The 12,803-nt window shown below is 39.4% G+C and overlaps 1 protein-coding gene across 2 annotated transcripts in view; it reads right to left on the bottom strand.

Moving 5' to 3' along the window:
- Window positions 1-12,781, bottom strand: part of dnah5l (dynein, axonemal, heavy chain 5 like) — a 66,572-nt gene extending 53,791 nt beyond the window's left edge. For both annotated transcript variants that reach the window (XM_067578241.1, XM_067578240.1), the window contains exons 1-19: window positions 12,714-12,781; window positions 12,526-12,627; window positions 11,447-11,633; window positions 10,239-10,404; window positions 9,150-9,243; window positions 8,926-9,024; window positions 6,722-6,903; window positions 5,712-5,831; window positions 5,498-5,603; window positions 4,897-4,992; window positions 4,437-4,532; window positions 3,415-3,588; window positions 3,068-3,157; window positions 2,821-2,976; window positions 2,196-2,335; window positions 1,654-1,805; window positions 1,294-1,501; window positions 266-353; window positions 26-149 (exon numbers count right to left, since the gene is read on the bottom strand). In XM_067578241.1, coding sequence (XP_067434342.1) covers window positions 26-149; window positions 266-353; window positions 1,294-1,501; window positions 1,654-1,805; window positions 2,196-2,335; window positions 2,821-2,976; window positions 3,068-3,157; window positions 3,415-3,588; window positions 4,437-4,532; window positions 4,897-4,992; window positions 5,498-5,603; window positions 5,712-5,831; window positions 6,722-6,903; window positions 8,926-9,024; window positions 9,150-9,243; window positions 10,239-10,404; window positions 11,447-11,633; window positions 12,526-12,612 — 2,365 coding nt within the window. In that variant the 5' untranslated portion in view covers window positions 12,613-12,627; window positions 12,714-12,781. The remainder of the gene's footprint in view (window positions 1-25; window positions 150-265; window positions 354-1,293; window positions 1,502-1,653; window positions 1,806-2,195; window positions 2,336-2,820; window positions 2,977-3,067; window positions 3,158-3,414; window positions 3,589-4,436; window positions 4,533-4,896; window positions 4,993-5,497; window positions 5,604-5,711; window positions 5,832-6,721; window positions 6,904-8,925; window positions 9,025-9,149; window positions 9,244-10,238; window positions 10,405-11,446; window positions 11,634-12,525; window positions 12,628-12,713) is intronic.
- Between the last annotated feature and the right edge of the window lie 22 nt (window positions 12,782-12,803).

The raw sequence follows: 12,803 nt of genomic DNA on the forward strand, positions 1-12,803 counted from the left end.
AGACGTGTCAGGAAAGAAGGTTGACCTTTGACCAGGGCTTCAGTGTTGCGATGGCAGAGCTGACCAATCAGGTTGTAGAAACGACAAGGAAGACAAGTGAGACAGCGAGTCTTCTGTTTGGAGTCTGGATGGAGACACTGGAAAGATCCCTGAGGAGGAGAAGACAGGACACAAACTTTATCAATGAATCATTTAAATTTTGTTTTTAGATCAATACTGTGTGTGAGTGTGTGTGTGTGTGCGTGCGTGCGTGTGTGTGTGTTACCTCCAGATTAACAGTCTCTATTGGCCTCATCTTCCTCTTCAGCTCCTCAATCAGCTCAAACACATACTTCTCAACCTGCTGGCTCTGCCTGTATAAACACACACAAACACACTTATACATTGTAAGACGTGTTCTGACAAACAACAGCGTTGCCTAATAAAACACAGTCATTTGTTTGAATGAGAAGGCTGTGGTAAAAAAGTTGAACCTGGCTCAACTTTTAGAGACAAAGTAAACAAACTGCTGCAGCTACAAGTCATGGACAGACAGCGTGTCGCTAACAGGGATTTTGAAGAGCAACGACCAAACCAGCATCTAACAGGTCCGAAGTGACATTTGCAGGTATGTTTACATGCTGTTTAATGTTCTGCAGCTGAGCAGCTAATTAGCTATCTAGCCTGCTAACTGACATTAGCGGTGCACTTCTCCCCAGTTAATGTTTGTTTGGTGGCTCGTTCAACAAGCTAAGGTGCAGGACAAGATGTGTATTCATGTTTGTACGTTAGATAAGAAGGAGACTTCAGCAGGAAAGCTAACGTGGGTTGTTGTTCAGGGTCTGTGTGGCTCTTGTGCTGTATAGCAGGATGCTATCAGGCTCAATGTGACCGTTGTTCTGCCTGTGATAGAACAACACATTATCGCTTGATGCAAAGATTTGATTTGCAGTATGGAAACAAGGTCTCCATTTAAGTAAGCAGATAGCTAAATATATTCTGTCATGTCAATATAAAACAAGGGGGTGCCTTCATGAAACCAAAAAAATGTAATTTCTCCTTTTTGGTTTCAGATCTTTTCCTCAAAGGAGAACATGGGACAAGCTATTCCCAGAGCAGATATGTTGCCGTATGAGATTAAAAAAAAACATGCAATTTAATTTCAGTTGGACTTTAATGCATGTGGACAATAGGAAATAGTATAGCAGAACATCCTGACCATTTGACGTGCATCAAGACATCACGAGTGTGCCAGCGGTAGCAGTAATATCAGTATTAATGGTGACAGTAATTGTGTGAACATTGTTTTCTTACCAGTTCAGAGTGACAGCAGCAGCTTGGACTGAGCTGTCTGTCTGCAGCAGGAGGTCCTGAGGTGAGACAGGTGAGTCTTCAGGCAGGACCAGCAGACAGCAGGACGATATGGCCTCAAGGAGCCGACCAATACGACACTCCAGCAGGTCTGTGGCAACTTTGGTGACCTGATCCAGTTCTGTTAGAGCCAGATACACACTCCCTATGACTGAGCAAGACAGAGAGTACTGGGTGGTTCGTCACTTGAGTATTGTTGAAGACGCTGATGTTCACATATTCATATTTTATATAGGTTAAGGTTGGTATACATCAGTTTTTATATATTTTATATACTGCGTCTGTCCGTCACTTCTTCCTTACATCCGTCAGTGTTGAGGGTGGTCCAGGACAGTGTGGTGAGTCCAGGGGAGAGAGCTGCCTCCACCCGGCCAATGAATGGCTGTATGAGAGGTAAGAGGAGAGGTGGGATCCTGGCAACCACCGAGCTGTAGTCCTGAAGCAAGTCCAGCAGCCTGGACCAGCAGGGCAGAGAGTCCAGTCAATCAAAGACAACATGAGTTTAGCACCAGTGAAAAGGCTTAAAGCCTGAGCAAAGTAGTCTGTACGATGTGTTGTCTAAAGTCAAAAGTGTTTATGGCTGTTCCAGTTGAAGGTGAGGTGAAAAGCCTGCCTACAGTCTTCAGCAACGTTTAAGTCACGTGCTTCACTCCCCACACAACCACTTTTACACCTCAGACAACAGGAAACACTTTCTTTTATGATATTTCCACTCAGGTTTTTTAAGAACAAATTGAAAATGGAAATAAAAACAGCTGCACACACCTGGCTAATCTATGAGTAACACAGGTGTGACTGTCAGATTCATGATTTTGGGAAAACTCATAGTGAACAGTTGTTCTTACCGGTTATACAGAGCTTTGAGCTGTGCCTCTCTGGAGGTCATCTTCATGATGACCTTTGGTATTGTCACCCCGAGTTTGGTCATCCAGCGGACTTCCTGCAGCACCTCCAGAACCACAGGGTCCAGGTTCACAAAAAACTCCTGTGAAACAGACAGTTCCAGGTTTTGTCTCATAAAGACATAATAATATCAAACAGTGAAAGTCCGAAGCAAAAGAACATGTGGCTGCTGACTGCCGATAACATTCCAGTAGTTTAGTTTAATCAGCTGGTAATGAATGCTGGCAAGTCATAAACATGGGACTCTTTAATCCATTCCTACATGACATACGACATGTTTTTCTGTGTTGATGGAGCTAGGCTAGCTGTTTCCCCCTGCTTCCAGTCTTTGTGCTAAGCTAAGCTGAACAGGTCATGGACTTACCTCTGTACTGGACACACACAGAGGAAACATGTCTCTGGGTTTGGAAACTGTAGGTCACAATGTTCCTTTAATGGACCATAATAATGGCATCTACTTTTTTAAAAACTGTTCTTATAAACACCACAGCTCTCTTAAAGTCCACATTGAGACATTTGATAGCTGGTTTATTCATCCATTTATTTATCATCCCCCTCGTTCAGCACCTTATTGTGTTCATGTCGGACCAGCAGGGTGGCGTTCAGGCAGTGTGGTGTTCTCTCTGCAGCCTGACTCCACCCTTGCAGGTGCAACAGCTCGTACTGCAGCAGCACCACGGCCAGCTTGTTGTAGCTCCGGATCACCTTCGTCATCTCTGGTCCCTGGCAGCAGAGAGACAGACAGGCAGAGTCACTGAGGTCATATTGATCAGTAATATTGATATGATTGATGTGGTAAAATGTGAGGTCGTACCTTAAGGACGTCAAGCTTCTTCTTCAGGATCAACATGGGAGCTTCAATCTTCCTGAAAAGCTGACGACACCACAAGATCCGACCTGCCACCTGAGAGAGAGAGACAGGTTCAGTCAGACCAACAGGTGATATTGCCAGTGGGCAGCCTCTCTTCTACTGGTTATATATATAACTGCTGGTTATATATATATGTGTTCACATTGTCACCTTTACTTGTGGAAAAACTGTTGTCTATCTTAACCACATGAAATAAAAGAAAAATTGGAAACAAGAAACCAGTGAGAGGGCATTTTTGCAAATTTTATCGCATTGTCTAATTGACCAGACAGACAGACAGGTGTTTATACTGGCGGCAGGTTGCGTCCGATGGGCGGCCTGTCTCTCTGTCTCTGGTAGGTCTTCCTCAGCAGCTCCAGCTCTCGGCTGTAACGCTGCAGCAGAAGCAGGTAGTACTGCTTCAGGTCCAGATGAGCAGTCGGACCGGACTCAAACACCACCAGCAGCTCCAGCATCCGCTCCGTCTGAAACACACACACTGGATGTCGCTCTGTTTCGCCCCTATACACATTAGATCATCTTTTCAATGCTCAATCAATTATATTAACAGTGGTGGAAAGTAACTAAGTAAATTTACTCAAATACTGTACTTCAGTACAATTTTGAGGTACTTGTACTTTACTTGAGTATTTCCATGTGATGCTACTTTCTACATTTCAGAGGGAAATATTGTACTTTCTACTCCACTACATTTATTTGACAGCTTTAGTTACTTTTCAGATGAAGATTTGACACAATGGATAATATAACAAGCTTTTAAAATACAACACATTGTTAAAGATGAAACCAGTGGTTTCCAACCTTTTTGGCTTTTGACGTCTTACAAAAAGCAGTGTGTAGTCGGGGTCACATTTCACATGTCTATGAGTTGTTAACAGCTCCACCCAATAGTGATTTTTCCCTCTAAACTTCTCACATGCTTTCATTTCAATAAATGTTCAAAGGATCCAATATTTCAGCAAAAATCAAAGATTAGAGAAAAAGTCCAAAAACTGAAAACAGATTTGTGTATCAGAACTTTGTTTTTTCTTCTTTCCTCTCCCATTAATCATCTCACCACCCCTCAGATTTATCTGCTGACCCTTTGGAGGGACCCGACCCCTAGGTTGGGAACCACAGGACTAAACTAGCTAACTGTATATAATGTAATAATATAATGGAGTATTTTTACTTTGCTGTATTGGTACTTTTACTGCAGTAAAGGATCTGAGTACTACTTCCACCACAGTCTACACGTTTCATTTTAACGTTTACACAACATGACTCTGCATCAGTAGAGTTTAAGTTTTAGTTCTGATCGTGTTGAACTCACAGTGAGAGACTGACTGAACCATAAGTCCAACAGAGACTGAAGAGACTGGAACAAACCCTGAACCTGGAGCTGGAAGTCTGCATAGTCACTGTCAAACTGACACACACACACACACACACACACACACACACACACACACACACACAATCAGGGTGTTTAGAGCCCTCAGACTTTTTGAAGATTTTGTCTATTGAACTAGAACATCGAAACACTTCAGTTTCTAGAAAATCCCTTCTTGCAACATTTTTAAAAGAACACTTTTTCAGTGTGATGTGTTTTCTGGTAATAAATGATATAAGAAAGGAGCAACAGAGCAAATGTTACTTATTGTTTTTCTGAACGCCTTTTTACTTGTTTCTACTGCTTTGTTGCTTGTACAGAATTTATATAATTTTCTCCTCTATGAACCACATTGTAACTTATATATATCATTTTTACATAATATATAGTAGTACTTTACCTCCGGCTTGCGGTGGTCCAGGATGTCGTAGGTCTTGGACTTGGTGGTGGAGACGATGGTCTGATAGCGAACATAAATCTTCTCAATGCCCTCCACCTAAAACACAGCTGAGCTCAGTTTGACTCAGTCTTCTTTCGAAATGACAGTGTGTGTGTGTTATATACTATACAGTATATCTATGTTTCAACAAACCAACAGGTCACATCAAAATACATATTGGCTGATTCGAGCAGAAGAATAAGTTGTTAACCTGCTAAACTTTGAGGCTACAACCACAGTTTGAGCATGTAAACTTTCTGAACACATTTTTATATATGGAATAAATATTGAATAGTTTTGTGTTCCTATGACTAAATTTATGCGCAGCAATTTATCAAACACATATTTGCAGGATTGTGTAAACTAACCCCGAACATTTGTTCCACATAAAAAATCTAAATCATGACATAATCCAAAAATAATTCACCCACACTTAATAATAATAACAATAATAATAATAATAATGATAATAATAAGTAGAAGAAGTAGAAGAAGAAGAAAATAATATGAAAATAAAACTTTGTGGTAATTTGTAGCATAGAATAAAACATTTTAAAAAGACCTTCATGTTTTGCAGAGCGGCCAGGCTCTGCAGGGTGGACGTCATGTCGGCGATTTTCTCCAGACGCCTGCAGAACGCATCAAACTTCCCAAAGATGTAATTCTCACTGACAAGAAGAGAAGAAAGCAGGAAAAGGTTTATTTAAACTTTCTTCTCAGACCTCTTCTCTTTGGAAGTTACAAGTTCTGTTGTAAAATGAGGTGAAAAAGTTTACCTGAAGTCAAACTGTCTGTTTTCAGGGTTTTCTCTCAGTTTGTCTCTGATGGTGTGGAAGCTCCTCTGATACTCCACGTTCAGATTACAACAGTCAGAGATCCGCTGCAGCAGCACCGGCCTGCCGTCCGTGCACACACACACACACACAAACACACACACACACGCACGCACACACACACACACACACACACACTGTTATGTTACATGTTAGTCCGGGTAATTGTGTCTTTGTATGTGTGTATTTTTTCTCTCCACTCCTGTTTCTCTCTCCAGGTGCCATCAGCTAATTGGTTTCCACCTGTGCGTGTCAGTCATACAGTACATCTCATTGGTTCCTTCAGATTTCAGATCAGCCAATCATCATCCAGAGCCTATGAGAGGCTCTCTCATTCCTCTGCCCTTGACTTGTCTGTATGAGCTGTTGGTTCACTGTCAGATAAACTTGTTGAAGTTAATAAAACAGGTGTGTGGTGGGAGGTTGAGGACGGTTTACATTTTCACTCACATTAAACGTTATTAGACACACTGAGTTTACTGGTTTTGTAGATGGTAAGTTATTCCTTTTGTTTGTTTTATTTTCAGATATAGTTATTAGTTTTATATTTTTACTTATTTGCTTTGGCACAACCACTTTGTCCTGTCCTCCCCAACATTTTGAGAACCTTCTGTGTATTTGTAAATATTGTAAAAAGGTAAAAATAAATTGTAAGTTCATCCATTCCTATGATGAATTTATGAAAACACTTAGTGAGGAGGACATTTTTGCTCTGAGTGAGTATTGGTCATTAAGAAAAAAATGTTTTATATTGGTAGTTTATGTTGTTTTTTTGTGTAAAGCATTATTTTTCTTAGACTACATACAGTCAGTGGTTTGCAGCAATGACTTGTTTCTATTTGATCTCATTACATCTCTCCTCTAGTCTTGTATTGACTAATTTCATATCATCTAATCTAATCTTGTCTCATCATCAGGATTTGTCTGATTTAGTTCTGTCTGGTCTTGAGTACCTGCTGTGGTCCCAGATGCGGGCCACGTCCTGCGACAGGTAGCTCCTGCAGGTGCTGATCATCTGGTTGGTGACCTTGAGCAACAGAGAGGTCATTCTCTCTGAGGTGTTGTAGTACTGAGAGACCGTGTGGATCATCCTGATACTGGTCATCAGGCCGGGAATGTGCTCCAGCATTCTGGTCTGTCAGAGCAAGAGAGACACCAGGTCTTAACCTGCGGCTTTGGATCCCCAGTGAGGTGTGAGAGCATTTACTGGAGCCATAACATTTTGTATTATTTTTGTATAATATATGTACAGCATATACAGAACCCCTAAAGTCCTCAAAGGATTTTTTATCTTGTACATGATTAAGTGGTGTGAACAAGATCGTTTACTATAAATTCATGTGCATCCCCAACATGCCACTCGCCAGCCGCCATATAACGGACAGAACTCAGCTAATCAAGTTTTAGTTTCACTTCTGAATGTAACACAATGAAATTCTTGCTGCTCTTGCGCATAAAGGAAAAAAGAAAATCAATTTATTAACTTATAATTTATATTGAATGAACGTCCTGACGGTCTACTTGGTGGTTTGTTCAGTGACAAACACAGTCCAGTGTGAATGCAGTCTCAGCATTTTGCAGCCTGTTTAAAAAACTCTTTTTGCTTTATAAATTAAATCTTTTCTGTCCCTCAGTGATTTGGAGAAGGTCATACATGCTTTTATCTTCTCCAGACTTGACTTTATTGCAACTCTCTGTATTCCTGCCTCAGTCAGAAGAAACTTTAATGCCTACAACTGGTTCAGAATCCAGCTGCCAGGCTTTTAATGGGTATTAACAAAAAAGACCCCGTTACACCTGTCTTAGCATCATCATGTTGATTTCAAGTTGATTTATTTATTTTTTTACTTACTTTTAAAGCACAACTTGCTCTGGCCCCAAAATATATAATAGACCTCTTAACATCTTCTGAGACTGAACATGATCATCTAACCAGTTACTCCTCGTTGTTCTCAAGTCCAATTTAGTAACCAGAGGAGGGATCAGACTTTTCTTGTCAGGGCCCCCAAACTCTGGGCCGCCCTTCCTATAGACACCAGACTGTCAACATCTGTGTCAACATTCAAAAAACATTTTAAAACCTGCTTCTTTAGGATGCCATTCTTCCGTAATGCACCAATGTTTTGTGTGTGTGTGTGTTTCTATGTACATGTATATTTAGGTTTTTGTGTAGATATGTGTCTAGAGACATAGATATAGAGATTGTGGAGATTGTTATTATATAAATGTTGTTGTGGTAATAATAGATCCAATACTATTACAGATGTTTTACTGTATCCAGCTGAAACATTCAATGTGCTATTTTGCCTTTTTGTCTTCAGGCTTCACCCAAAAGAAGATTTAGTCATATGTTCTTGGGTGTAAATAGTAAATAATTGCTAAATAGTCACAGTCACTGATAATTCATCAGTCCTGCAGTTATAAATGAAGAAAAGTGGATTTGTCCAATGTATTGTCTAAATGATATAGAAAATGAGTTCCATCTTGTTTTCTACTGTCCTTTTTATTGTAAACTGTGCAATGTTATGTTTAGTAAAAAAAAAGAAAATAGATGTTTATTTTGCAAACATGGTTGATGCACAAAGACTGAGTTGACTGTTCACATATGAAACATATAAATTAGCAAGTTAGCAAGAAAAAAAAGCTCTTTATCGAGTCCATGCATATGTAACAGTTCTTTATGTGAACAGCTCATTTTGATTTTTTAAATTTTTTTTAAATTTTGTTTGTGTTTATTTTTCGTTCTCTCCTTTTTCCACATGCTTTGTATATGCAATACCAGAAGATGTATGATTTTATAAAATAGTGGTGTCTTGTAATCCCAAACTGGATGGGCCAAATGTTTGTCATGACACAGAAATAAAGAAATTAAACTATAAATTATTATAAGTCATTTGATGTTAAATGTTTCACACATATGACTTAATAGTAAAAAAGTATCACCTTTCATGACTGTGGGAGCTCTGTATATATATGATTTCTTTCAGTTTTTTTTGCCTTTTCTTGCCACATATGATGAAGAAACAGTATATTGTTTTTTCTATCCTGATAACAAACCTCAGACAGGAACTTTAAAGTTTAGAGAAGGTTGTTAGTTTGAACACAAAGACTTTATAAAAGATAAAAAGATAAGATAAGATAAAAAGTCTGTTTTTACCGGAGTGCATTTCCCCAGCGGTCCGAAGAACTTGTCCAACGTGTAGAGGAACTTCACGTTGTCCTTGGCCTCGTTGGCAACGACGGTGATGTCCCCGTCCTGAGAGAATGAATCAATCAATTGATCAATCATGATGTTAGCCATCTAAACCTAACAGCTGTCAGATCAGTTTGAACTCAGTTACACTAAATGTGAATTTAAACTGGTGTCTTTTAGAAGCTGACCAGCTCTCTCCAGGTTCGAAGCGTTCGGGACTTGGCGACCTGCAGAACTCCCAGAGTCCTTTTCACCAGAGGACGCTTCACCTCCTCCGTTAGGCTGACACACACACACACACACACACACACACACACACACACACACATCATGACAAGTAGTTTATTGAAATTTTTAAAAAATGATGATGTAAGATGATGTAAAATCTGATTAAATTACATCAGACTATTTAAGATTAAAGGACGGGTTCACAATTTTTCAAGTGAGTCTTAAACCAGCAGTCGGGTGTCTATATGAACAGTGAAAGAGGTTTTCCTCGCTGTAATCATTCCTCCTGTTCATACTGGATATTAAAAGATCCCCTTCAAATCTGCTTTCAATGTAAGTGATGGAGACCAAAATGTTGAGCTGCAGTGGAAGTATAGTAACAAAAAGAGGGACTTTGGCACTAAAAAGACTGTAACGTTGAAAGATATCTACTTGATTTGACTCATTTGGACGCTGAAGCTTCATATTAGCTTCAGATAAACTTTTAAATACATTTTGACACAGAAGGAGGACTGTGGATTTTGTCCCCCATCACTTATTGTATTATTATGTATTGTATTACTTATTATATTGTAATTGCATTATGAAGGGATCCTCTAATGGTCAGTATGAACAGGAGGAATGATTACAGCAAGAAAAACAGGTTTAATGTCCATTTGGGCTCCTGACTGTTGTTTTAGGAGAGACTTAAAAAATTATGAACTCATGAAAAACTAAACAAGAATAAAAATGAATGGAATCAAAAGGACGAGCAATATTTTACAAAAAGAGACAAAACAAAATCAAATTAGAGGAAACGAAAACCAGACAAACTGATATTAAACTAGACGATACAAAATTGAAGAAAATGAGATTAGAGGAGACGGTGTTAGATAAGATTAGACTAACTGTGGTCATATTTCCAAGATGAGATAAAATGAGATCAGACAAAACAAGAAGAGATTGATTAGATTAGAATAAACTTAAATGATCTCTGAAGGTTAATCTGATAATGAAGAGAAGATGTATAATTAGTTGATTTAATTACAGCATTTATATTGTACATCTACCTGTTAAAGGTGACCATGCGTCTCTTCCAGTGCTCCAGCTCAGCTGATGGTCCGACGTCATCCGCCTCCTTCCTCATCTGCTCGCTCTCCGTCAGCACCTGCTTGATCTGATTGGTCCACACTGAGACCACGCCCTCCAAACGCTCCACCAGCTCGCTGTTATTGGCTGAGAGCAGAAGCACGAACTGTTATTAAAACTATGGATGAGACTGTATTTATATGAATGAGGGCTATAAAAAGGATAGAAACAAAGGCTGGAGGAGTATCTTGTAAAAGACAAGAAGAAATTGATTTCATTATCATCACTGTGGTATCATCCTGTTCTATGTACAAAGCTAGATAATGGCATTATTAAGTTATTGAGTGATATTATTAAAAAAGTCCATAAAAAATTGGCATCACAAGAACGTCTTTAGCATCCTGTCCAATATGGCACAACACAGCCTTCAAAGCTGCAGGAAATCAGCTGTCAAACTATGTTTGGTAGCAATACAGTATAGATGGGAATCCTTTTTGAGGAGCAGATATAAATTGAACATAAACACTTTTCCATAGTTCGCCCAATCAAAATGAATTTTCTCAAAACTTCCCTAAAGAATACTTTGACTATAATTATGAGACAGATAAACAATTCATGTCTTTAACATCAGATGGAGGTACTGTCTCAGGACTGTATAGAAAGTTGATTCACTGCTCTAATCTCAACATTCAGATTCAGTCCCAACAGGAACAAGACGCAGGCTGTTCCATAATTTTGGGCCTTTGTCATAAATCTGGAGTTTGGAACAATATGTAAAGACCTGCCAGAGGATCTGAGGCTGCACACTGGCTCATAAGGAGTCAGTAGTTCTGTATGAATGATAATGATAACTACAATTTTAAAATCAATTCTAAGATAGACTGGCAGGAACTGTGGTTTTGTGATGACTGTTAAAAAATGCTAAAGCCGAGCTGCTGCATTTATGACCAAGTGAAGGTGTGAAAGTAATTTTGGTCTGATTCCTGCGAGTAGTTTGTTACAATAATGAAGTCTGGAGAAGAGGAGTGTGTGGATTTTTCCAGGTCATGGTGAGAGAACATGGGTTTATATTGGTGGATGTTTTGATGTGGAAAAATTGGATTGGACTATTTTCTTGATGTGATTTCGAATGAGTCAAAAAAAGACAGCTGCAGATTACTGAAGGTGCAGCTGTGGTTGACCTTCTTACCTGCGGAGGTGTAGTCTGCAGGGCTGCTCAGCTGGCTGATGACATCAGGAAGGTTAACCTGCTGCAACTGGAACTTTCTCTCCATGTTGATTCTGGCTGAGCTCAGATTACTGACAAACTGATCCACTGAAGACAGAAAGGACTGGACGTCTGGACAGGACACGCCGTCCTCCACCGTGCCCCAAATCTGCACAGAGGAAGAAAGGGTCAGCAGTAAAAATATCACTGAGTGAAGGACGGAGCTAAATCCATACCACTGTCACCATTATTGCCCTCTTTCAGGCTTGTTTTCATGAATAGGAGTGTTTTGAATGCTTTTGTTCTCACAGCACAAACAGAACATATCATGAGACAAACCTGTCTGTTTTTATAAACATTTAAGTGACACCACCATCTTTCACTAACCTGAACCAAAGTGCTTTTGTTGTCTAAACAACACACACAGGATGTGAACTGACTTCAGAGCGATATATAAATGTAGCTTTATTCATTCAACAAAATGTTATCTGTGAACATAATCCAGGCAGAGATTATATTTGTTAACACAACATAATTGGGAAAACAATTTAATCATATATGAACGTAATTTCTAGGAAATAGGGTTGATTGCAAAGTGCACTGCAGCTGAGCAGCACTCCATCTTCTCCTTCTTTGAATTTTTTTTATGGTTTGACTTTTCTCAGTTGGAGTAAATCATATTTTTTGTGACTCTACACCTGCCTGACATTGTTTTTCCACTTGCAAAGCACCTAAGAAGAATCTTTCACATCTGGTGAGTTTGTAAAACATTTTATGAACTACGACTCACACGACAAGTCTGTAATTGTACATTTTATTTGTAACAAAGAAAATAGGACAGGTCTCCTAAACCACTGTGCCACTTCTTCACAACACATCTGTTTGTGTTTTGATGAGAAACACTCAACTGAACATAACTTCACAGGATACCTTTAATAATTTGCTACTTATAATGAACAAAACAGATGGATCTCTAAATGATAAAAATCTTTTTTGGTTTCATTCAGGTTATGTAAAAACACTTCATCAGGAGAGCATAAAGAATGGATGCTGGTGTGTACCTGCTGTGATCTGAGCGCCGGTAACATGATGTAAGACAACAGAGTTTCCAGACTGTTCAGGATGCTGCCGTCACTGCAGTCCAACATGCTGAAGTTCACCTCCTGTAAACACAGCAGGTACAACAGCATGACGGCATACAGGTGAAGAAGACAGAATTTAGATTATAGCTGCATAAGCATTTACTGACCTGCTGTACGTTAGCAGTGGTTATCGCCTTGTCAGTGGTTCTCAGGAAGAACAGACACTTCCCCAGTAAAGGCTGGAAAAAACAGAAAGA

The sequence above is a fragment of the Thunnus thynnus genome, chromosome 21, assembly GCF_963924715.1.
Source record: "Thunnus thynnus chromosome 21, fThuThy2.1, whole genome shotgun sequence".
Taxonomy (NCBI): Eukaryota; Metazoa; Chordata; class Actinopteri; order Scombriformes; family Scombridae; genus Thunnus; species Thunnus thynnus.